At 40.6% G+C, this 23,951-nt stretch overlaps 1 protein-coding gene across 5 annotated transcripts in view; it reads left to right on the top strand.

Annotated features, from left to right (window-relative positions):
- Positions 1 to 3,252: 3,252 nt before the first annotated feature.
- Positions 3,253 to 23,951, top strand: part of SKAP1 (src kinase associated phosphoprotein 1) — a 279,158-nt gene continuing 258,459 nt past the window's right edge. For all 5 annotated transcript variants that reach the window (XR_007149429.1, XM_047845673.1, XM_047845674.1 and 2 more), the window contains exon 1: positions 3,253 to 3,430. Coding sequence is in view for 4 of the 5 variants with exons in the window: in XM_047845673.1 (XP_047701629.1) it covers positions 3,385 to 3,430 (46 nt within the window). In the remaining variant the exon portion in view is untranslated. The remainder of the gene's footprint in view (positions 3,431 to 23,951) is intronic.

Below are 23,951 nucleotides of genomic sequence, written 5' to 3'. Positions count from 1 at the left end.
TGATTGAGTCCCCTGGACACCCCATGGATGCATATTTAGTGAGTGCCCACCTGGCATGAGAACATGTAGACGGCATCTCCGAGCAGCCCAGAGGCTGGCATGGGCCCTGTTTTGTGTGTCTTCTGTCTGCTGACAGTGTGTGAGGGGCCCCAGTGGACCAGGAGGTGTATTCTCTGCATGTTGTGCGGCTGGAGTCCATTCCTGGCTGCTATGCATCTCTTTAGATAGCCTTATCTTATCTAATTACAAGGAATTTCAGATTAATTTTGTGGCCTCTGCTCCAAAGGACCTCTTATCTGTTGGGGCCTTGTATTTTGACCTTGTCATTCTTTTGTTGTTTGCCTTTAAGGGGCAGGCAGCTTCGAAGGGGATGCTAAGATCTTGCTGGAATTGGGGCTGGGGGAGGGGAAGAAGAGGGAGGCCGACAGATCTGGGGTTTGTGTATTCTGCTCCATCCCCCTGCCTGTGTGAGGAGACAGCTGGCTGCTTACTTCCAGGACAGCCACATGGTACCCAGCCACACAGAACAGGCCCCGGGCAGGGACTCGCCGGCTGCCAACCTCTCCAGATCCCTTTGATATTTCCGACAGAGCAGTAAAGGACTCTTGACTATCACGTTTTGCCTTGCCTCTCTCCACCTTCTCAAAGACTCCTCGGTGTGGTTTCCATGGCTACCCCCAATCAGATCTGGCTTCTTGCGAAATTGGATTTCAAAGAAGGACAAGGCTTCAAAGGAATTTGTCCATTTAACAGAATGTCATTAGGAGTGAGGCTGACTGCTGAACCAGGGTCCTCAGATGATTAAGGAGGGGCCGCGCTCATGTGTGGGGAGGCAGGTTTCTATCTGCAACGAGGAACCTTGATGCAACATGACAATGCCGTATTGCAATCTGCCAGTCACCCACCGCACCCTACCCAACTCTGCACCTCCCTCTCCCCCTGTCTCTCTAAGACCCAGAATGGATGTAGAATACCTATGCCTCGAGTTTCTGCTGCCTCCTTTGGTAGAAGTAAGCCAGGCAGTGAAGGCCTGGGAGGTCGTAAGATTACCTGGGTTCATTGCTCTTCCCCAAATGACTCATTAGCTTGTAGCCTATATTAGCATTTACAAATATCCTTGAAGAAGTGGGAAAGGTTGTCAGATTTCCTCCCACTGCTGAGAGGGAAGGCAAGGCAAAGTGCTGGGGTTACATACAGGAGGGACTTTGTTTTCCCTTGCCTTTTTTTTTTTTTTTTTTAGAACGGTTTCAGATTTAGAGAAAAATTATGGTGATACTACTGAGAGTTCCCATATATCCTCCCTTGCCTTTTAACACGTCATAAGTACTCAGAAATGGTTCCAGAGCAACTACAATTTTCTAGAAGGAGCAGTATGATAAAAATGCCCGAACAGGGACCTGGTATTTGCTCCAGAGCCTGGAGGAGGCGGCCTGCTTGTGGTTAACTTTTCCAGAGCGAGAAGGAAGAGCAGCGGGAGCTAGAGTCCCCAGAGACTTGTCAGCCCGTGTCCCCCCAATCCCAGCCCAGTTTGCTGCAACTTGTGGGTGGGTCATGTGATCCCCAAACCATTCCTCTTCAGATTGCCAGATGTGGACGCGTAAAGATGCTCGAAGCCACTGCACTCCTTAAAGGATCAAGACCCCAACCTTGGGAAACTATGCCAGGCAGTGCTACCCCACATCCTTCTGGACAGTTTCTCCTTGTGGCTCCCATCCCCCTATTCACAATTCCGTCATTATTTCCCCTGAGGCTGTCAAAACCACTTCACCCATCTTCCCCGTCCTCTCCCTTACTGCTCCCAATCCTCCCCACACGTTCTGTGGGCAGAGTCTGAGACTAGAGACTTCATGTTTTAGAAAGAAGGAAAACGGTAGAGGTAAAGTGAGACGTGTAAGATCATACACTACACAGGTAGGTTGCTCACCAGCTCAGAATTTGTCAATGTCTCCCAAGTGCACACTCAGCTGAGTTCAAAATCCTCATTCTGACTTTCAAGTCCCTTCACAATAAAACTTCAAGTTTTCTCGACAACCACAATTTCCCTACACTGTCCGGTAAAAGGGGTATTAGCTGTTCCTCAAACAAAAGGTTTTTCCGTCTTTGTTTACTCTGGTCTTTCCACCTGGAAAGCCCTCCTGCCCCTTCAAAGTCAGGTATGTTCAGAGCCCATCTCGAACGCCACATGCACCATTAAACACACATGCACCCACACTTCCCTCCTTTTTTTTTTTTTTTTTTTTTTTTTTTTTTATGTTAGTCTTCTTCCTTTTACCGCTCATGGCACTTTCTACCTTCATGGCACTGGGTTTATCGTACTTTATTTTTTTAATATGTAATTTATCGTCAAGTTAGCTAACATACAGTGTATACAGTGTGCTCTTGGTTTGGGGGGTATTGTGCTTTAAAACCCCCACAAAACTATTCTGCGATCGCTGAGACTCACAAAAGTTCAAAGAGATGATAGAGTGATCCTGTCTACCCCTTACCCTGTTTCCCTCAATGGTAACATCTTGCAATATTACAGTACCGTGTCACAACCAGGACACTGACCCCCACTGTACTTCGGATGAGGGGAGGAGAACACGTTTTCTGTGGTCTTTCACTCCCCCCCTCCCTTAGAGGGAAAAGGCTTGGTTCCCCTCTCCCTCACCCTTCTCTCCAGATTGCCCCTCCCCTTCCTCACATCCTTTTAGCCTCAGGGAGGAAGGGACACAGGGCTCCCTGTATCTGCTGCAGCCCTGCCTCTGCTTCTCCTAAATGTTGGTGGCTTTGCATTATTTATTGGGACCTACGGCCATTCCCTTTAGACATCCGGTTTGCCTGAGATAGTGAACGTTCTGCCCTGGTTTCCTGGGCGTGGAAGTGCGAGCTGGATCGGGAATTGCTTGCTGCTGCTGGGCTGGGAGGGGACGGCTCTCCTGGGATTCTGCCTCTCCGCGCCCCGTTTCGGGCACCACCGTGGCTTTTAAGCCTGTCCCTTGAGGTCAACTGTCCAGGGCTGAGGATAGAAAGTCTCCCAGGAGACCAGGTTCCTTTGGGTTGAGTCTTTTGTGCTGGTGGGGCTTTGCCTGTGCGGCGGCACCCCCGCCCCCAGGTCTTCCACCTGGGGCGCCCGGGGAGTGGCGCGTGCACCCGCGCACAGGTGTCCGCCCCCCCCCCGCCCCCACCGCCCGGGGCGCGCCCCCCGCCCGCCGCGCGCGCCACTTCCTGAGCGCGCCCCGGGCCCGCGGCCCCGCCCTGCGGCCAGGCCGGGAGGCGGCGGCAGAGACAGAGGTACAGGTGCCTCCGCCGGGCGACCGCCGCCCGCCAGCCCGCCCGCCTTGGCACCAGGCCTTCACGGCCCCTCTCCCGCCTCACACTCCGGCCTCCTCACCGCCCGGCCAAATGCAGGCCGTCGCCCTCCCCGAGGAGATCCGTTGGCTCATGGAAGGTAACGCCCTGGCCCAGCCCCAGGCCCCCTCCCACCGTCCCCCCCCCCCCCCCCCCGGGGGAGTCCCTCTGGTGCGGAGCTGGAGGCCCCCACCCGGGACGCCAGAGGCTCCCAAGGCCGGTCTCTCTTTGCAGCTCCATCACCCTCCACCTTCTAGAGCCTCAGGGCTTCTAGAACCCTCAACTCTGCAGAGCCACATTTTCATTCTGCCCGCTCAGGGTCCCATTCGCCCCGCTCAGTTCCACATTTTCTTTTTCCTCGAGGCGTCTCCACTCCTCCACGTAACCTCCCAGGCTTCCGAACCACCTTCCAGCCAGGTTCTCAGGGGCGCTCCTCACGTTCCCGGTCTCCTGGGGACAGCCCCCACCACCGCGCCTGTGGGGCTTTGCCTTCTTCCTCCCTCCCCAGCCCTGAAGTCCCTCACCCTCCTGCTCAGAGCTCCCCCGAGGCTCTCAGGGGGGTGCGAGGGGCTCGTGGGATGCTGTCGGCCAAGGCCTGGGGCTTAATGGGAGTTTTGCTGGCCCCCAAAGCCCGAGCCTCCCTCTGCCAGCCTGCAGACTTCTGGGGCAGGGTGGAGGGGGAGGTCTTGCTGCCCACCCAGGGCAGGCTGACACGCAGTATTACATTTCTGACTTTTCTAGAAATGCCCCATCCTAGGGTGTGTACCTTCAAACTATCGTTCCTAAGCAGTCCTTTTAAGAGTTAAGGTCATACTCAGCAACACTCGACACATCCTTCTTAACACTCGAAATATCACCTGCTCCATTCACACTTTTTCTCGTGCAAGAAACTTGCTTCCCTGTAACTGACCTTCCTGGAAGGACAGAGGCCTGGAATCTGTGCTTGCATAAGGGCCCCAGGAGGAAACTACTCGGAATTAAGCCTTTTGGCATCCGAGTGACATTTTTGACACATATTTAACAGATGGCCTGCTTTGGGCAGGTCAGACTTTTGGCAAGGAGTATTTTTTTTTTTTCCAGTTTCTCTCAATTTAATTGGTTTTATATCTCCATTACCTTGTTATCTTGGTATAAATGCCTCCTAATCAAATATTTGGCAGTCCTTTTGGTCTCTGTTTGTAGCACTGTTTCCATTCTGGATTGCTTCTATGTAAAAGCTGTCAACTAGGTATTTCTTTTAAGGTGAAGCTTCCAAAATCCACTTTACTTATGACCTGAGTAAATCTAAACTTTCAGAGTAAAAAAGTATTTATAGGCTAAAATAGCATCATCTGGGTGTCTGAGAAGAAGCAATCCAGCCTTTCCCTCTGTTGTTGGTTGAATATTCGATGTTAAGTATAAAGAAAGGCTGTGAGTGTGGTTCCTGGGAGACAAGGAACTGTGGCGAAAAGTTTAATTCTGCCCTTGCATTAAAAAATATAAAGTGATTCTTTTTATTGGTATCTGTCATTTGATGAGAGAAAACCTATTTTACAAGCTCATTAAACTATACTTCCGTTCTGTGTGCAGCCTTAGTAGAAAATTCCTTTTTATTTTCAGAGGCTTGCAGTGAAATTCACTCCTTCAACATTTTTGATGTGCAGTTCTTTATTGTTCAAAACTGACACTTTGGTAAACAACTCATTTCTGCACCTGCCACCTTCCTTTAGCTTAGATTATTTTCTTGTTAGCTGACTGTTTTTAATTGAAGTCTTCAGATCTCCTTCTAAAGCAGAACCTTTGTTTGCTGACAAGTAGAGCAGGGTATGAATGGAGATTAATTGCATGTCACATACTTCTGTATCAAACTTGCTGTGTCTTAACAATGTCTGTTGGTGCTTGCATCTTTAGAATATACAGAGGAGTCTGAGATTAAATTTTAAGGAGCTTCGTTGGTTAATGTATTTCTTTAAGGCCTTTTTTTTTTTTTTAAGTTTGCAATTGGAATCTGAATCTGAACTAGAGGGGAAAAAAGATAAAAGTGGGATTCCAACCAACCAATAATTCTATTGAAAAATGTTTGAAGACTATGTTTTTGAAAGGTTCATGGAATCATAGCAACATATTGGTTATAGATTTTTTTTTATTTTTTTATTTTTTTTTAGATTTTGTTTTTATGGAATACAGTCTCTGGTGTAGACCCGTAGAATTATTCATTGTACTCCAAATAATTTGTGGATATTAGAAACCCATAATGGCTATCAATTTATCGTCTGTTACTGTGTACTTGTCTCCCCCCTTCTCTGGCCCCTCCCACACACACTTTTTAAGGTTAACTGTTGACAATTAGAAAATATGTAGGTCCTGATCTCTATATTGTCACTCAGTGGGGAGAGTCACAGGGTGAGAGAGCTGCCACTTTAGTGCTGCCACATGGCTGTGGTGGTGGGGTTTCCACAATGAATTACTACTTTCATAAACCAAGGCATAAGCATTTGCACGGTGATTTAATGCTGGCCATCACAGCCATAACTTAAGCATTTATTTATTTATAACTACACGAGCATAAATGACAGGGGCATTTTTTGACATAATGTGTGTGCTTTTAAAAATAAAATATGCAAAGCATTATGAAAGGTTTATGCCAAAATTTTGCATAAGGAAGAAGGGAACAGAAATGCTGAAGGTCTACAATTAATTTTGTTTAAGGATAAAATTTTAAACATTTGGAAATGTTTCATTTGACCCAAAAACTCAACTTCTGGGAATCATTACTGAAATTAAAGGACAGGAGGTATGTGTACAAGGATCCATCTCGAATGTCCATGAGTTGGGAAAGGTGGGGCGATGGTATGAATGAATTATCCATTTTATGGAATATTTTGCAGCCATTAAAAAGAATGTACTGTATCTGTATATATTGGCTTGGAAAATGTCCATAGGTTTAAGACTAAAAGCAAGGCGCACAATAACGTATATGATCTGTTTTTGTTTGAGAACAAAAAGGTGAACCATGCCCTCCCTCCCATATATTATGTACTATTTTGTAAGCCTAGGAAGAAGTAAGAATATACACCTACCTGTTAGCATTGGTTTCTTTGGGAGGGGAATAAGAAGGTGGGGGAGACAGAGATCATTACTTTTATTTCATACACCTTCATGTTGTTGGAATTGTGACAATGACCATGTATTAACTTTTGTTAATCAGATAAACAGTCAGTAGCGTTCTTTAATTTTTTTTTAATGTTTATTTATTTTTGAGACAGAGACAGACAGAGCATGAACGGGGGAGGGTCAGAGAGAGAGGGAGACACAGAATCCGAAGCAGGCTCCAGGCTCCGAGCTGTCAGCACAGAGCCCGATGCAGGGCTCAAACTCATGAACCGTGAGATCATGACCTGAGCCAAAGGTGGAAGCTCAACCGACTGAGCCACCCAGGTGCCCCAGTAGCATTCTTTAAAAGAAAAAGGGACAAACAAAAGACAAAAAGAAGCTTGCAGATGTCAGAGTGGTCAGAGTGCTAAAGGACCATTAACTGAGGTTATGATTATGTTTTTCTCTTGTTAGCTCTGGGGGTGTGAGGAGGGTGGGGATTTTTTTTTTTTTTTTAATGCTTTCTTGGAGTTTTGGCAAATGTTAAAGCAGCGAGAGTACTTTTAGAGTAACTCAGGAAATAGCCTCCTCAGACTCTGTCAAGCTCTCTTATAGAAATTGTAACTAGTCCATATCAGCAAATAAGTACCTTACAGATAAGTCAAATGAAAAGTGTTTGTTTACTGCCTTATTGAAAGAGGAGGAAATATTCAGGTCTGTTTTCAAATAATCAGGCTTGAGATGTAGAAGCTATCTTTTTGTTTTTGTTTTGTGATAACCATACTGAAAACAAAAACAATGGTGTGCTGGCAGTTTGCATAATCTTTGCTCCATAGATATAAACATAATCAGTTTCTTCCTTGTCTTTCTATCCCTGCTTTTGAAGTAAGAAGCACAAGAGGCAAGTATGAAGGAGGTTGAATATATATTTATTTCTTCAGTTCAAAATGTGCCATGTGTGATGGAATGGGACCTACTGATTTTACCCTAAGGGCTAATAGGTGCCAACTACCTACAAGATACCTAGATCCTGCTGGGAATGTGGAGTAAAGCCAAAACAACATCCACATCCCAGCTGCATTTAGTAGCAACTGCTGTGTGAACACTAATTCTGATATGCCTATGGTTACTAATTTTTAAACTTCCTTGGAAAGAAATAGTAATTAATCATTTCCTTCTAGATTGTTCTCCAGATTTGTTTTGGTCGATGCAACCAACCCTAAAATTCTTTTCAGTTCAGTAAAATTCCAACTCTGTGGAACTGGTAAGAGTGAGTTACTCTTGGTAGTTTGATTCTCTTTAATGAAGCACTCTAACTTTTTATCATAAAATTTGTGATTAATCTTTTTCTAAAATGTATTTGGAATTTTTCTCACTTCCTCACTTTCTCACTTCCTCAACTAGCCAATCTGTAACTCAAGAGTTGTTATAGTGAATATAGGTTATCAAACTTTGTGGAAACATATTGAGTTGTTTAGGGCTGTTTTTGTCCCAATTGCCCCCGGACTGCCTTGTGAAGGTCAACATCTGTTTTCTATTTTTATTTTTGTCACTCTTTTCCTACTGCAAGGTCGGGTCTATCACTTTACATTGCTCTCAGTGTGTCTGGAGCCATACTGCTACTGGAATATGAGGGAATCAAGCTTGTTGGGATTGAGATGTGTAAAAGAAGGTATGAAGGGCTCTTTAGGTGAACACAGTACCCAAATCTTTAGGTGTAGACCTTGTGACATGCATTTGGCTGCTCAAGAGTCTTTTTTGCTTAATTTGTGATACCGGGTTGTCTTCTAGATAGGAGAGACTACCGGCAGGTGAGATCTAACCATTCTTCTTTTTCCACGTTAAAATTTTCTCTGATTATAAAGGTAATAATGATCATTGTAGAAAATTTAGAACACACACAATGATACACAGTCACCCATGGTCAACAATTGTTAAAGTTCCATGTATTTCTGTCAGCTTTTATTGTATGTATGTACTTTAAAAGTTGGGACATAGTGTGTGGATAGTTTTATATAGTGATCTTTCCACTTACAGTCTTTCAATTCCTAAGGTCTCTTGAGAATTTTCTCAGAGCATTAAAATTATTTTTTTCTTGCCAGTGATCTAGAAGTTATATATTCAGGTGTTATTCCACTGATATTTTTTCTCTTATGGCTTAAAAAAAAGCACCATGTCCCTTTGATTTAGCAACACTAAGAATGAATCTTTTCTTTTGGCTCTTTCCTCTCAGGTGAAATGTGAAATTCCTGATATAATCTGAGATTTTAGACTCAGAATTGTTAATATTTTATTATGTATATTACAATAATTATTTTCTGACATTTGCATAATATTTTTAAACCATAGATATAATACTGTTTTTTCCCTTTGATTTGCTCATTGCTTACTTTTTGTACCATGGTTTTTTCATTCTTGAACTTTTAATTTTATCTCTCTTAGATATTTAGACTGGGCTAATATGGTGGCCACTAGCCATAGGTGGCTATTTACGTTTAAATTAAATTAAAAATTTCGGTTCCTCAATTGCGCTAGCTACATTTCAGCTGCTCAGTAGCCATGCTGGCTCCTGGATTGGACAGTGCATAAGGCCCTAGTAGATGATGATCTAGAATATAATACTGGGTGAATTTCTCAAGAAGGGTTCCTTTAAAAAAAAATCTTTTTTTAATGTTTTTTTTTTTTTTTTTTTTTTTTTTTTTTTTTTTTTAAATTTTTTTTTTTTTTAACGTTTATTTATTTTTGAGACAGAGAGAGACAGAGCATGAACGGGGGAGGGTCAGAGAGAGGGAGACACAGAATCTGAAACAGGCTCCAGGCTCTGAGCTGTCAGCACAGAGCCCGACGCGGGGCTCGAACTCACGGACCGCGAGATCATGACCTGAGCCGAAGTCGGACACTTAACCGACCGAGCCACCCAGGCGCCCCATTTAATGTTTATTTTTTTTGAAGAAGAAGAGAGACAGAATGCAAGCGACGGAAGGGCAGAGACAGAGGGAGACACAGAATTTGAGGTAGGCTCCAGGCTCTGAGCTGTCAGCACAGAGCCCGATGTGGGTCTTGGACCCGTGAGCAGTGAGATCACAATCTGAGCCGAGGTCAGACTGAGCCGACTGAGCCACCCAGGCACCCCTCAGGAAGGGTTCTTTGATACTACACTTCCTTATCCCCTTGCATGTCCAAGAATGTGTCTGTCTAGTTTCATATAAACTTAGGTGTGTAGGGGCGCCTGGGTGGCTCAGTCGGTTAAGCATCCGACTTCGGCTCAGGTCATGATCTCGTGGTTTGTGAGTCGGAGCCCCGCGTCAGGCTTTGTGCTGACAGCTCAGAGCCTGGAGCCTGCCTCGAATTCTGTGTCTCCCTCTGTCTCTGCCCCTCCCTCGCTTGCATTCTGTCTCTCTTCTTCAAAAATAAATAAACATTAAAAAAAAACATTAAAAAAATTTTAAACTTACGTGTGTACAGAAAGTTCTAGACTTGCACTCTGCCCATTTCTTCCCCTTCCTACTAATTCATTCTCTAGAAGTATCCCATTATCTTCTGGCCTTCAGTTTTGTGGAGGAGAAGTCTGATGCCAGCCTGATGTATTTCTTTTGTAGCCCATTTCTCCCACCCTCTGCCTAGATGTTTATAGGATGTTTTTCTTTGCTCTCAGAAATGTCACTAGATAGTGTCAAAGTTTTAGATTTTTAAAATAACTTTTCTCAGTTTGTAATGAACCATTTTGACCTGTAGACTCAGGTCTTTAACTTGGGGAAGTTTTCTATTATCACTACTTCTGCTCCATTTGCTTTGTTTTGTCACATTGGAGTATACGTTAAGATATATATTAAACCTTAAACTACTGTCTCCAATTCACCTTTTTTATTGTTCTATCTGTCACTGACTTCATCATGATTTTAAACTCAGCATTCAATTAAAAAAAAAATTCCATGTATTTTTTTCCTTATCACTCATTGTTTCCTTGTCATTACATCTGCAAAGCTCTGGCTTATAGATCTGAGTTTTTGTATGTTTTTGAGAATACAAATTAGAAATTTTCTATACATCTGTTCTTTAATAATAAATCTACTTGGGGCCCCTGGGTGACTCAGTCAGTTAAGCATCCAACTTTGGCTCAAGTCATGATCTCACAGTCTATGAGTTTGAACACCATGTCAGGCTCTGTGCTGACAGCTCAGAGCCTGGAGCCTGCTTCTGATTCTGTGTCTCCCTCTCTCTCTGCCCCTTCTCTGATCATGCTCTGTCTCTCTATATCTCTCAAAAATAAAGACACATTAAAATTTTTTTTTAAATAATAAATCTACTTCAGAGGAAGGCATTTTTTTCTAGTTTTTCAAGATGATCTTTTCTCTTTGAATTTGAGTGTTTTCTCACAGGTCCTGTATGGTTTTGTGTGTGTGTGTGTGTGTGTGTGTGTGTGTGTGTGTGTTTAGTTTGCCTAAATTCAAATCCTGACTCTGCCACTTTCTTACTACCTGGTTGACTTTGGGTCTCAGTTTGCTCATCTGTAAAATGGGAATCATAATAGTACCTATCTCATAGAATTTACATGGGGAAAAAAGGGATGAATATTTGAAAAGAACTTACAATAGTGTCTGGCATGGACTAAACATCATATAAATATTTGGTAAATTTTTAAAAAATTATTTTCTTAGAGAAAGTCTTATTGATTTTTTTGGTTTAGTTTGTTTTGTTTTGTTTGCTTTTGCCTCTTTATAGGAAAGCTCTGAGGTGTGGCCTTTTACCTATGTCAGTGATTCACCCTTGCCTCTCTAAATTACGGGAAGTTTGTAGGGGTTCTTTCCGAGTCTCCTCCATTTCTATCCTTCCTTAGATTAGAGTCCAGTGATCATTCTATGCGAATATTTATGGAAGAAGGAGAGATATTAGCTTCATTGTTAACTTAGGGAAAATATGGGCTCCTTACCTTGTAGAATGCCATGTGTGTGTGTGTTTGTGTTTGTAAAATAGTACTTTTGCATTACTTCTCAGTAGGAAAAAAAAGAAAGGTTTACTCTTCCTCTTCTTCCTTTTTGTTTTTTAAAAAAACATTTTTTTAATAGGTAGAAATATTTGAGCTTCATTGTGGGTATATCCTAGGTGTTGGGTGGGCTGCCCCGACCTTTTGAACTCTAGGCATGATCTATTCCCTGTGGAAGCCCAGACGTCTCCTCAAAATCCTAATAATTCTCAAGGAGCATGCATTCTCAGGGTACTTTTCCTTCCAGGCTCTTAGCTGCCCTGAGTCACGTAGGCGTAAACTTTTGGTTCCCAAATCGGATGATTTTGTTTCTCAGGGGACTTTTGGCAACACATGGACACGTTTTTTGTTGTTGCAACTGGGGAGGTGCTATGGAATCTAGTGGGTACAGACCAGGCCTGATGCTAAACTTCCTACAATGCATAGGACAGCCCCCACAAGCAAAGAATAATACAACCCCAAATGTCAGTAGTGCAAGATTGAGAAACCCTGGCCTAGATAGACCCTTTTCCTCAGTTTCCACAAAAGCCTACTCATGTGAAGCCCCTGCAATTGTAGAAGACATCACTGGAATTTTAGGGGGAACAGGAGGAGGGATGAGGGGTTTACATAGCAGTAATGCAAATTATTTCAATTTGAATATTAAGCATCCCTATTCCTAAATCTTTGCCACCCCAGTCATCAGAGAGTGCCCTCTGACTCTTCACCTGATGTAGTTCTCAGCCTATGCTTTCTCATAGGCACTTTCTCCCTTTATCCTATCTGGAACAAAACCAAAAAGAAAAAAGAAAAAGACAACAACAACAACTCTATTTCCCTGGCCAACTGAAAAGATAGTTTAGCTGTCTGTTGAATTTTTTAGGCTCCCCCCCGCCAACACCCACACAGAGAAACAAGTTACTTTTCCAAACAGTGACAGTTGTCTCTCTAAGAGGAATTTTGGTGCCACCAATTAAGATAATAACATTTTTTCCTCATTATATACTTGTAATACTTAAACAATTTTCAGTCACTTTAAATATTGGAAAAATAAGATAAGTTTCAAGTTTTACCATCATCTGAGAATCTTAACATATTGACATAACTATCATAGATCTCATTTTTTCACATCGTAAGCCATTACACCCTACAGAAATCCTATAATTTCTGCTACATTTATTCATATTTATTTCCCCTGTGTTTCCAAGTTCATTGCTTGCTTTTCCGGTTTGTCAGTGCTGCATTATAGGTTAGATGATTCTAACAGATGGCTTTTCAGGTTTGGAGTCTTTGAGTTCCACTGCTTAATTTTACTATCCAGCTTTTACATGGAAGATAGGACAGATGTGGGCTCAGGAACAAAGTGGTCTTAACATCCAGAGAGCGAGCTTTACTGAAAGCTGATGGGTTTGATAAAATCATTTATGGGTTACTTAAATTCTCATCTAGGGTCTCCTCCTAACATTGTTGACATTCTAATGTTAGTATGATACAAGGAAATAAGGTGTTTATTCACATAGTAGGAGCTTTGCTAAAACGTGTCCTGTGACACATATTTTTACTTATGCAAACCAATATTGTAGTTGAGTTGGAATTAATTAAGGTAGTGTACCTTATAACTCAAATATATGGAGAATGCTGGGGTATTTAGCTACTGAAAATACCTCTTTTTGTTTGTTTTATTTTGTGTTGTTTTTTATTTATTAAAAACTATTTTTTAATATTTATTCATCTTTTTGAGAGAGAGAGACAGAGTGTGAGCAGGGGAGGGGCAGAAGGAGAGGGAGACACAGAATCTGAAGCAGGCTCCAGGCTCTGATCTGTCAGCACAGAGCCCAATGCAGGGCTCGAACTCATGAACCGTTGAGATCATGACCTGGGCAGAAGTTGGACGCTATACCAACTGAGCCACCCAGTACCCCCTAGTTTGTGATGTTTTTATTGGGTACAATATACTTCCAGAAAAATGCTCAATCATAAATATACAGCTCAGTGAAGCTTCACAAAAAGAACACATCCCCAAAACAAAGGCAAAAACGTTACCAAAACTTCCAGAGACCCTCTTTGTCCTTTAGTACCTACCCACACCTATAGGCAAGCACGCCTCTGATTTCTAACAGCAAAGTTCAGCTTTGCTTATTCAATCATACAGTATGTCCTCATGTATCTGGCTGCTTTGCTCAAGATGATGCAGAAAATATCTCTTAGCTGTGGTCTAATAAACCTCCTGAAAATCACACTGCCTTTAAAATAATTTTTCTGGGGCTCCTGGGCAGCTCATTTGGTTAAGTGTCCAACTTTGGCTCAGGTCATGATCTCGCGGTTTGTGGATTCAAGCCCTGCGTCGTGCTCTGTGGTGACAGCTTAGAGCCTGGAGCCTGCTTCAGATTCTGTGTCTCCCTCTCTGCCCCTCCCCTGCTCACACTCTGTCTCTGTCTCAAAAAGAAATAAACATTTAAAAAAATTTAAATAATTTTTCCTTTCTGATAACTTTTTATATGAACCTCTTACTCCCTCAATCCATCTATCCATTCCTCCCTCCCTCCCTTTCTCCCTTCCTTCTTTCATTAAGGTATGATTTGTGTACATAAAATGCACTAATCTTAAGTGTTACAACTCGATGACTTTAATATATGTAAACACCTGTGTGACCGCCACCCAGATTAAGATATAAACATTTCCATCATCCTGAAAAGTTTCCTTTCCAGTTAGTAGCCCTCCCCAGAGGTAACCACTATTCTGACCTCTGTCATCATGGATTACTGTAGTTGTTCTGGAACTTCATGAATCAATATGATCTCTTTTGTGTCTGTCCTCAACATCGTATTTTTGTGATTTATCCCTGTTGTTCTGTGTATCAGTTTTATCTTACCCTTTATGCAGAGTAGTATCCCATATTCCATATTTTGTTTATTCATTTTTCTGCTGATGGACATTGAACTGTTCAGTTTGGGGCTATTGTGAATACAGCTGCTGTGAGCACTCTTACATAACTTGCTTTGTGAACATAAGCACTCACTTCTTTCAGATAAATATTTGGGAGTAGAATTACTGGGTCATAGGGTAGGTATATGTTTAATTTTATTAGAAACTCCAGTTTCCCAAAGCAATTATACTTATTTTACACTCCTACCAGCAGTGTGTGAGTTCTCATGGATATATTTTTATTATAGAATATTTACACAACATAGAAATAAGACTACTTGATTTTTTAAGACAGGGTAGTATTATATACTTTTCCATGTGAATCTGTCTATCCGTGCATATATATAAATTGCTGCATGGTGTTGCAAAATTTGTAACTATTTTTCTATTGATAGATGTTTAAGTTTTTCCCAATTTTTAAAAATATTTCCACAGTGCTGTAGAGAACCTATCTCTGTGCATCTTTGTGTGCATGTGAAAATATTTCTGTAGGATAAATTTTTAGACTCTCAAATAGATTGCAGATGTGTTAATCCTAGAATTTTAGTTTGGCCACTAGCTAAAACTTAATCTAAAGTACTCGCTGTGTTTTAGGTTCTGGTTTTTGTTCTCTCTGTGCTGTGAGTATACAGGTATTGTCATTTTCCCCCCTCCAGGAGGTAGAAGGAGAATTAAAAATATAAACACCACAATTCTTGGGTCATGGGGCAGAAACAATCAGCAGGTTGAAGCAAACTACAACCAGAACATGCTGATAATTTCTCTGTTGTATGCTGACAACTTCCTGCAAGCCAAAACAAAGCTGGTGGGTATGATTTTAGCCTTGCCAATAAGTTTACCTCTTAACAGAAGGCAAAAAATATATGCCTTAAGGATTACAGTTAATTGCCAGATAAAAATGTAATGCAAGGTTTAAAACAAGTTTTAAACAAGCTGAAATTAATTATCCCCTTCTATTATACTTTTATTTAATTGGTATGAAAATAGACAAGATTTCCTTGAAGACTTCCATTATTGATTGGGGTAGGAAAAATCAAACACTGAAGTTTTACAGATTGAATTTCAGTGTGACATTTAAGAGTGACTGCAGAAATCTTAACGGTCTGATATCTTCAGTATACCTGTGATAGGGAATCAGAAATTTTGGTTTCTTTCCACCAGAAGCTGTCAATGAGACTTTGTAGAAGCTGGATTAGCAACCAGGCTGGTTTCTTCTGTAAAATAGGAATATATAATTTAAAGGAATAGTTGTGATATTTAATTTAATGTAAAGAATACCCAGGGTCACGTAGGTGGCTCATTCGGGTAAGCGCCTGACTCTTGATTTCGGCTCAGGTCATGATCTCAAGGTACGTGGGTTCAAGCCCCGTATCGGGTTCCTCACTCACTGACAGTGCAGAGCCTGTTTGCGATACTCTGTCTCTCTCTCTCTCTCTCTCAAAATAAATAAATAATTTTTTTTAAATCCTAAAAGGAAAAAGAATACCCAAGTATCTTAGTAGTAAATGTGACCCATAAGATATCATTGTCCTCAAAATAAACGAAAGAGTAAATGGACAAGGTCAGATATTTGGGAAAATGTCAGAAACTTGCACCAGTCTTCAAAACCTAGTGATCTTGGACACATCCTGCCAAGAATCTTTTCAGCTGGCCTTGGATCCTGCAGGGCTATGATGATCATATTACTTCTACAGTGTTCCACATACCTTCTGTTCCCTTATCCTTCTGTCTTCTTTTCCTACTCTGACTTGCTGGAATAGATGTCCAAATAAGCTGCCTAGAAGCTGAGGGAGTCTGTTTTAGAGCATCTATGAATTATGAAATGCAGATACAGCTTTGCCAGAGCTGAGTTTACCTTTTAAATATGGGACTTAAAATCACTGTATATTACTTTTAGTATGAAATACCATATGCTACTATAAGCCTTCCTTCCAGAGTAATCTTTCACCATTGTCCCTCTCACCTCTAACCTTCTGCTGTCTAAGTTGAGACTCTTTCACTGTCTCCAGCTGAACTGAGATCTGTCACCTCAGGACCTTTGTACATGATATTCCCATGCTTGTGCCATTCTTTTCCTAGTTCCACCAACTCCCTACCTTCTCCCACACACAACATACATACTTAGCCTGCTAATTTGGGAATTTCAGATAAAAGATCAGTTCTCTAAGAGGTCTCCCCTGACTTACTGCCCTCCCTAGATGAGGTGCCTATACCATGGGGTTGTGGCCTCCCTTCCTTTTCATATTAGCACAATTAACTCATATCACAGTTTATTCTAATTGCCTATTTAAGTCTGTATTCTCTGCTAGACTGTATACTCTTATGATAGAGTTTAGATCTAATTCACTTTTTCCAGTACTTGGCATGTATTAAGCACTCAACAAATATTTGTTGAAGAATGAAGATGTGTAGAAAAAAAGTGGCATTGTTGATGGTATGTTTCTCATTTTGTCTTTTCTCTTTGATGTGAAGACATTTACACCATGTGGTTCGTCTTGCTCACTTACCAGTTGAAGGTAACGAAGTGCAGAGCCTGTAGCATTGAGTATTATACACAGTGAGAGCTGCAGGGTCAGAGGTGCCTCAAGAGTGTTCTTACACAGTGGTGTTTTCCACACTGGGTTATGCAATTGCAGGATCCTAAGGCATCCTGTTGTGGCAGGATGTGATGTTTATGTTAGAAGACTTGTTTGTAAAAGGTTGATTGCTTAACAGAAAACCTATAGTTAGCTTGGTGAGCTGGGTTAAATATAGGAGCTGATATGTTGAGAGACCTTTTAAAATCTCTTTCCTGTTCAGTGGTGAGGAGTGTGTTTCTGATCAGGGTTGTGCAGGCACCTTCTGGTTGTAATCACTATAAGTGGCATCATCTAAATTGAAAGACACATGTATTATATATTGATCTGTAATTTTTGTTTCCTTAATATCTTTATCACGTTGTGATGTCAGGGTTATGCTGGCTTCATAAAACGAGTAGGCAAGTGTGTATAATACTGGATATATAATCCCTCATACAGCCCTTATAGCCCTTGCTTTTAACTCATTTTTTCTTTCAAATGTTTTCTTTATTTTTGAGAGAGAGAGAGTGCGAGCTGGGGAAGGGCAAAGAGAGAGGGGGACAGAGAATCCGAAGTGGGCTCTGTGCTGACAGCAGTGAGCCCAATGTGGGGCTCGAGCTCATGAACCCCCTATGAGATCATGGCCTGAGCTAAAGTCGGCCGCTCAACCAACTGAGCCACCCAGGTGCCCCGCTTTTATTTATATTTTTCTTGTTTATACACTTGTTTATCTACTAAGTTGTGGGTGTAATTTTAGATCTGATTTTTAAAAAACAGATGAGACAGACAGCAGAGATTGTCTTTGTGTTATTTTATTCCTGAGGAGATGACACTTGCACGTGAATTAACATTTGGAAAGGAAGCTTTGCAAAAAAGTAATTTGAAAAAGTAAGCTCATAACAAAAATGGCAAGCTTTTCTTAATATCATTGGGGGGTAATTATATCCTGTTGATGTTCTTTTAACACTTTTAGTATATAGAAATACAATTACATAGGATACTTTACTTACAAGAGTACAGTAAGGAGGGTAGAAGTACAAAATACTATATAGTTGATCCTTGAACGTGTGGGTTAGGGCTGCTGCCTCCTCCCCCCTCCCCCCCCCAACCCTACAGTTGAAAATCCTCATATAGCTTTTGACTCCCCCAAAAGTTAACTACTAGTAGCCTACCATTGAGCAGAGCCTTACTAATAACATAAACAGTCAATTGACACATATTTTATATGTTATATGCACCATACACTGTATTCTAAAAATAAACTGGCAGGGCACCTGGGTGGCTCAGTCATTTAAGCGTCCGATGTCAGCTCAGGTCATGATCTCACGGTTCGTGGGTTCCAGCCCCCTGTCAGGCTCTGTGCTGACAGCTCAGAGCCTGGAGCCTGCTTCAGATTCTGTGCCTCCCTCTTTCTCTGGCTCTCCCCTGCTCATGCTCTCTCTCTCTCTCTTTCTCTCTCTCTCAAAAATAAATAAACATTAAAGAAAACAATAAAGTAAGCTGGAGAAAAGAAAATGTTATAAAGAAATCATAAGGAAGAGAAAATACATTTACAAGACTGTACTGTATTTATAAAAAAAAATCTGCATCTAAGTGGACTGGTCAGTTCACACTCAGGTTGTTCAAGGGCCAACTGTATACATTTATCATCTGTGGGAATAAAGTATACACTGTGACCACCCCTCTCTCACAGGATTCCTCTTCATTCCTGACTTTCTATCTGCCCAGGTGGCCTCCTTCCCTGCTCACAACTATGAACCAGCTCAGCACATCACCACCAAGTGAAACGAAGATAGACGTACAAGTACGTCTCCAGTCCTCCCTCCTTTTTTTTTTTCAAAATGTTAAAATTATACTGTATACCGCTTTTTGAAGATTAATAGACTTCTTATTTTTAGAACAGTTTTAGATTCACAGAAAAATGGAGCAGTAGTACACTGTTCTATTTCCCCTTCTTCCCAGTTTCCCTTATTATGAACATTTAATGTTAATATGATAACATTTGTTACTGTTCATGAACCAACACAGATATGTTATTAACTAAAGTTCATAATGTATTCTCTTTCCCTTAGTTTTTACCTAGTATCCTTTTTTCTGTCCCAGGATCCTATTGATGATACCTTACTTAATTTAGTTTCCTTACATTCCTTTTGGCTGTCACAATTTCTCAAACTTTCCTTGTTTTTGATGACCTTGAAGGTTTTGAGGAGCACTGGTCAGTTGTACTGTAGAATGTGCCTACATTAGAATTCGATGTTTTTCTCATGACTAGACTAGGGCTATGAATTTTGGTGAGGAATATCACAGTGGTAAAGTGCCATTCTTATCACATGTGGAGGGTATGTAATATTGAGATGATTCATGACTGTTGGTATTGACCTTGATCACCTGGTTGATGCAATGTTTGTCTGGTTTCTTTACTGTAAAGTTACTCTTTATTCTGCCTTTCAGTACTGCATTCTTTAGAAGGAAGTCTGTATGTGAAGCCTACACTTAAGGGGTGGCAGTTTATGTTCCCTCTTCTTAAACAATTTTTTTTTTTACGTTTATTTATTTTGAGAGAGAGAGAGACAGAGTGCGAGCAGGGGAGGGACCGAGAAAGAGGGAGAGGGAACCTCAAGCAGGCTCCACACTGGCAATGAAAAGCCTGTCTTGGGGCACAAACCCACGAACCATGAGGTCATAACCTGAACTGAAATCAAGAGTCAGGTGTTTAACCGACTGAGCCACCCAGGCACCCCATATGTTCCCCCTTCTTTAAAGTGAAGTATCTACATAAATTATTTGGAATGCGTCTGCACTGGAGATTTGTCTCTTCATTCCCATTTATTAATTTCTTGAGTTACTTGTTTAAATGTATGGACTAATGAAGAATACATATTTTATACTTTGAATTGTAATCCAATATTACTTTATTTTATCGCTCAAATTGTTCCAGCTTTGGCCATTGGGACCTCTTTTACGTGGCTTCTGTGACTTTTTTGATACGCTCATCATGTGTGTGTGAGTGCGTGTTCGGGGCATATTCTTACTTTCTGGCACTACAACATACTCCAGGCTCATCTTGGATATCTCCTGCCCCAGTTCTAGAATCAGCCATTTCTCCAAGGAGATTTTTTCCTTTTTATTGAAAATCGGTATTAGAAACCAAGATCTGGGTTCTGGGTGAGCTCATCGGTACTGGGATGTTTCTTTTAGGGCCTCTCCGTTGACAGAGCAAAGAAACACATTGTTTATAATAATCCCATATACACATATATCTATAAAAAATCCTCTATATAACCATCTGTATCTATATAAAATTAGACATGAGTTTTTACAATGTCTTCAATTCTAATTCATTCTACACTCCTCTCCTTGATATTCTTCATACCTGCTCTTCTCCTTTCCATTCCAACAGGGAGAAACCTGGTTCCAACCATTCATCATCCATTTATTGTTTGATCAGAATATACACATATAGCAATATAAGAATCATTAACCCATACACCTTTGGGAAACAAAAGACCAGTTTCCCAGTTTCATTGACTGAAGACCAGTATTTATGTGCAGTTTCTTTTGCCTTTAGTCTTATAAACTCCACTTATTTCCAAAGTTACTTAGGTCAGTACCTTTTCCCCCATCCCCTTCAGTGAGGTTTTCCCCCATTATTGGTAATACAGTGAGATTATGTTGCTACAATCTGCATTCTTTCCTGAGATCCCCCAACCTCCTAAATGTTGGTTGTTGTTGTTGTTGTTGTTTTTAATTTGTAGACATTAAGGCTCACTCTGTGTTGTAAAGTTCTACAGGTTTTGACAAATGCATAATGTTGTGTATCCACCATTAAAATATCATATAGTCTGGTTTCACTGCCCCCAAAATCCTCTGAGCTTCACCAATTCACCCCTTCCCCACTCCTGTTGGACCCCTTGCCAACCACTGATCTTTTTACTGTCTCTATAGTGTTGCCTTTTCCAGAATGTCATATAATTGGAATTACACAATATGTAGCCTTTTCAGATTGGCCTCTTCCACTTAGTAATATGCACTTAAGATTTCCCCATATCTTTTCATGGCTTGATAGCTCATTGCTTGTTAGTACGGAAGAGTATTCCATTGTCTGGATGTTTATTTATCCATTCACCTACAGACAGACATCTTGGTTGCTTCCAAGTTTTGGCAATTATGAATAAAACTGCTGTAAACATCCATGTACAGGTTTTTGTATGGGCATACATTTTCAGTTCAATTGGGTAAATACTGCTGTTCTAATAGGCATGTAGTGATTTCTTATTGTTTTAATTTGCAATTCCTTAGTGACACATAACGCTGAGCATCTATTCATATGGTTTTTCATCTTCTGTATATCATCTCTGGTGAGGTATCTGCTCAGATCTTTTGTCCATTTTCAAATTGGTTTTTAATTTTCTCATTGTTGAGTTTTAAGAATTCTTTGTGTATTTTAGTTACCAGTCCTTTATCAGTTGTATGTTTTGCAAAGATTTTCTATCAGTTTGTGTCTTGTCTTTTCATTCTCCTATTGTCTTTTGCAGAGCAGAAGTTTTCCATTTTAATGAAGTCTAACTTACCAATTATTTCTTCCATGGATCATGCTTTTGGTGTTGTAGCTAAAAGCTTATTGCCAAAAACAAGGTCACCTACATTTTTTCCTATGTTATCTTCTAAAGTTTTATAGTTTTATGTTTTACATTTAGGTCTGTGATCCACTTTGAGTTAATTTTTGTGAAAGGTGTAAAGATGTGTGTCTTTTCAAAAAAAATTTGGTGAATGGATGTCCAGTTGTTCCAGCACCATTTGTTAAAGACTATTCCCTCTCCGTTGAATTGCCTTTACTCCTTTGTCAAAAATCAGTGGACTCTGTGTGGGCCTATCCCTAGACTCTCTGTCGTGTTTCATTGATCTGTGTGTCCAATCTTTCAACAATACCACTCTGTCTTGATCACTGCAACGTTATAGCAAGTCTTGAAGTTGAGTAAAGTCAGTCTTCCAATTTCTTCCTCTTTCTCATCCTCTTCCTCCTTTTTCTTCTTCTGTATTGTGTTAAAAGTACACTATGAGAATTTTCTGAATTTCTTAAAATTTCATCGTGAATATTATGTTTAAATGGCTATATAATATTTAATTATGTGGATCTATGATATAGCCAATAACCAATGTTTTTTTTTCTTTTTAAAGTTCATTTTTTTAGTTGTTATCGTTATTTTTCTTTTTTTAAATGTTTATTTTTGAGAGAGAGACAGAGACAGAGCATGAGCAGGGGAGGGGCAGAGAGAGAGACACACACAGAATCTGAAGCAGCTCCAGGCTCTGAGCTGTCAGCATAGAGCCCAATGGGGGACTTGAACTCACGAACCGTGAGGTCATGACCTGAGCCAAAGTCAGAGGCTTAGCCAACTGAGCCACCCAGGCATCCCAACCAATAACCAAAGTTGAGTGTAAAAACCTCAGGACATTTGATATCTTATTTTTGTAAATGAAGATTAAAAGGTCATGTTAGCAGAGAATAAAGACTGAAAGAATGGTGGAATTGCAAGTAATTGCAATTTTCTTCCTTATATTAATTTCTGTATTTTCCAAATTTTCTACAATGAGCAGCAATACCTTTTTTATTAGAGGGAAAGGTAAAATATGTTTGTGTTTATTTTCTAAAGTCTGAGAAATATCTTTTTTTTTCTTTTCCTCTCTCAATCTGTCTGGATACTTTAATGGTTGCATAGTATTCAAATATGATACACCATAATTTATTTACCTGTAATTATGTTACTGGATTAATGTATTTGGAGGAGCAGCACAGGGTAGTGATTAAGAGCTCAGGCTCTGGAACCAGACTGCTTGAGTTCATATCTTTGCTAGGTGTGTCACCTGGAAGCAGGTTTTTTTAACCTTTGTTTTCTCATCCAGAAAATGGGACAGTAGTATCTACCTCATAGGAAACCCGATGTCTTCTGATGTGGTGTGATATGATATTTATATTAGAAAAAATTTTGTTTTAAAATGATTGATACTTAACAGAAAGCCTATCAGATAGAGTGGTAAGCTTGGTTACATAAGGGAGGTGATATACTGAGGGACCTTTTAAATTCTCTTTCCCATTCAGTGCTGAGCAGTGTGTTCAGATCACATTCACTGTGATTAGCCTTAGCTTCTAAACTGAAGGGCAAATGTATTATACACTGATCTGTAATTTTTCTTCTCTTAATATCTTTATCAAGTTTTGGTATCAGAGTTATGCTGGCTTCATAAAATGAATTAGAAGGTGCTCACACTACTCTGTTTTCTCTAAGAGTTTGTGTAAGATTGGTATTCTTTCTAGCTTAAATGTTTGGTAGAAATCACTTGTGAAATCATCTGGGCCTAACCTTTCTGGAAAGTTTTTTTTTTTTAACTATGCATTCAATTTCTTTTATAGATATAGGGCTATTTGGATTTTGTATTTCATCTTGCACATTTTGGTAAATTGTGCTTTTCAAGGAGTTTGTCGGTTTAATGTAAGTTGTCAAATTTATTGGCAACAAGATGTTGATAATATTCCCTTAGTATTCTTTTAACTTCTGTGAGGTTTTTAAATTTTTTTTTTTTTCAACGTTTATTTATTTTTGGGACAGAGAAAGACAGAGCATGAACGGGGGAGGGGCAGAGAGAGAGGGAGACACAGAATCGGAAACAGGCTCCAGGCTCCGAGCCATCAGCCCAGAGCCTGACGCGGGGCTCGAACTCACGGAGTGTGAGATCGTGACCTGGCTGAAGTCGGACGCTTAACCGACTGCGCCACCCAGGCGCCCCTGTGAGGTTTTTAATAATATCCCTTTCTTCATTCCTGATATTGGTAATTTGTGGGGGTTTTTTCTTTCCTTTGATGGATCTTGATAAAACTGTTAGGGGTTTATCAAATTTATTGGTCATTAGAAAGAACCAACTAATGTTGATTCTGCTTTTTAAATTGATTTCTACCCTTATCTTTATTATTTTCTTTTTTCTACTTGGGGTTTAATTTACTTATATTTTTCTAGTTTTTTAAGGTGAAGACTTAGATCATTGATTTTAAAACTTTCTTCTTCTCTAACACGAACATTTAAAACTATACATTGCCCTTAACTACA

Source organism: Prionailurus viverrinus, unplaced genomic scaffold (genome assembly GCF_022837055.1).
Source record: "Prionailurus viverrinus isolate Anna unplaced genomic scaffold, UM_Priviv_1.0 scaffold_35, whole genome shotgun sequence".
NCBI classification, from domain to species: domain Eukaryota; kingdom Metazoa; phylum Chordata; class Mammalia; order Carnivora; family Felidae; genus Prionailurus; species Prionailurus viverrinus.
Note: the sequence above shows the minus strand (reverse complement) of the source record. Positions and strands in the feature narration are given on the sequence as shown.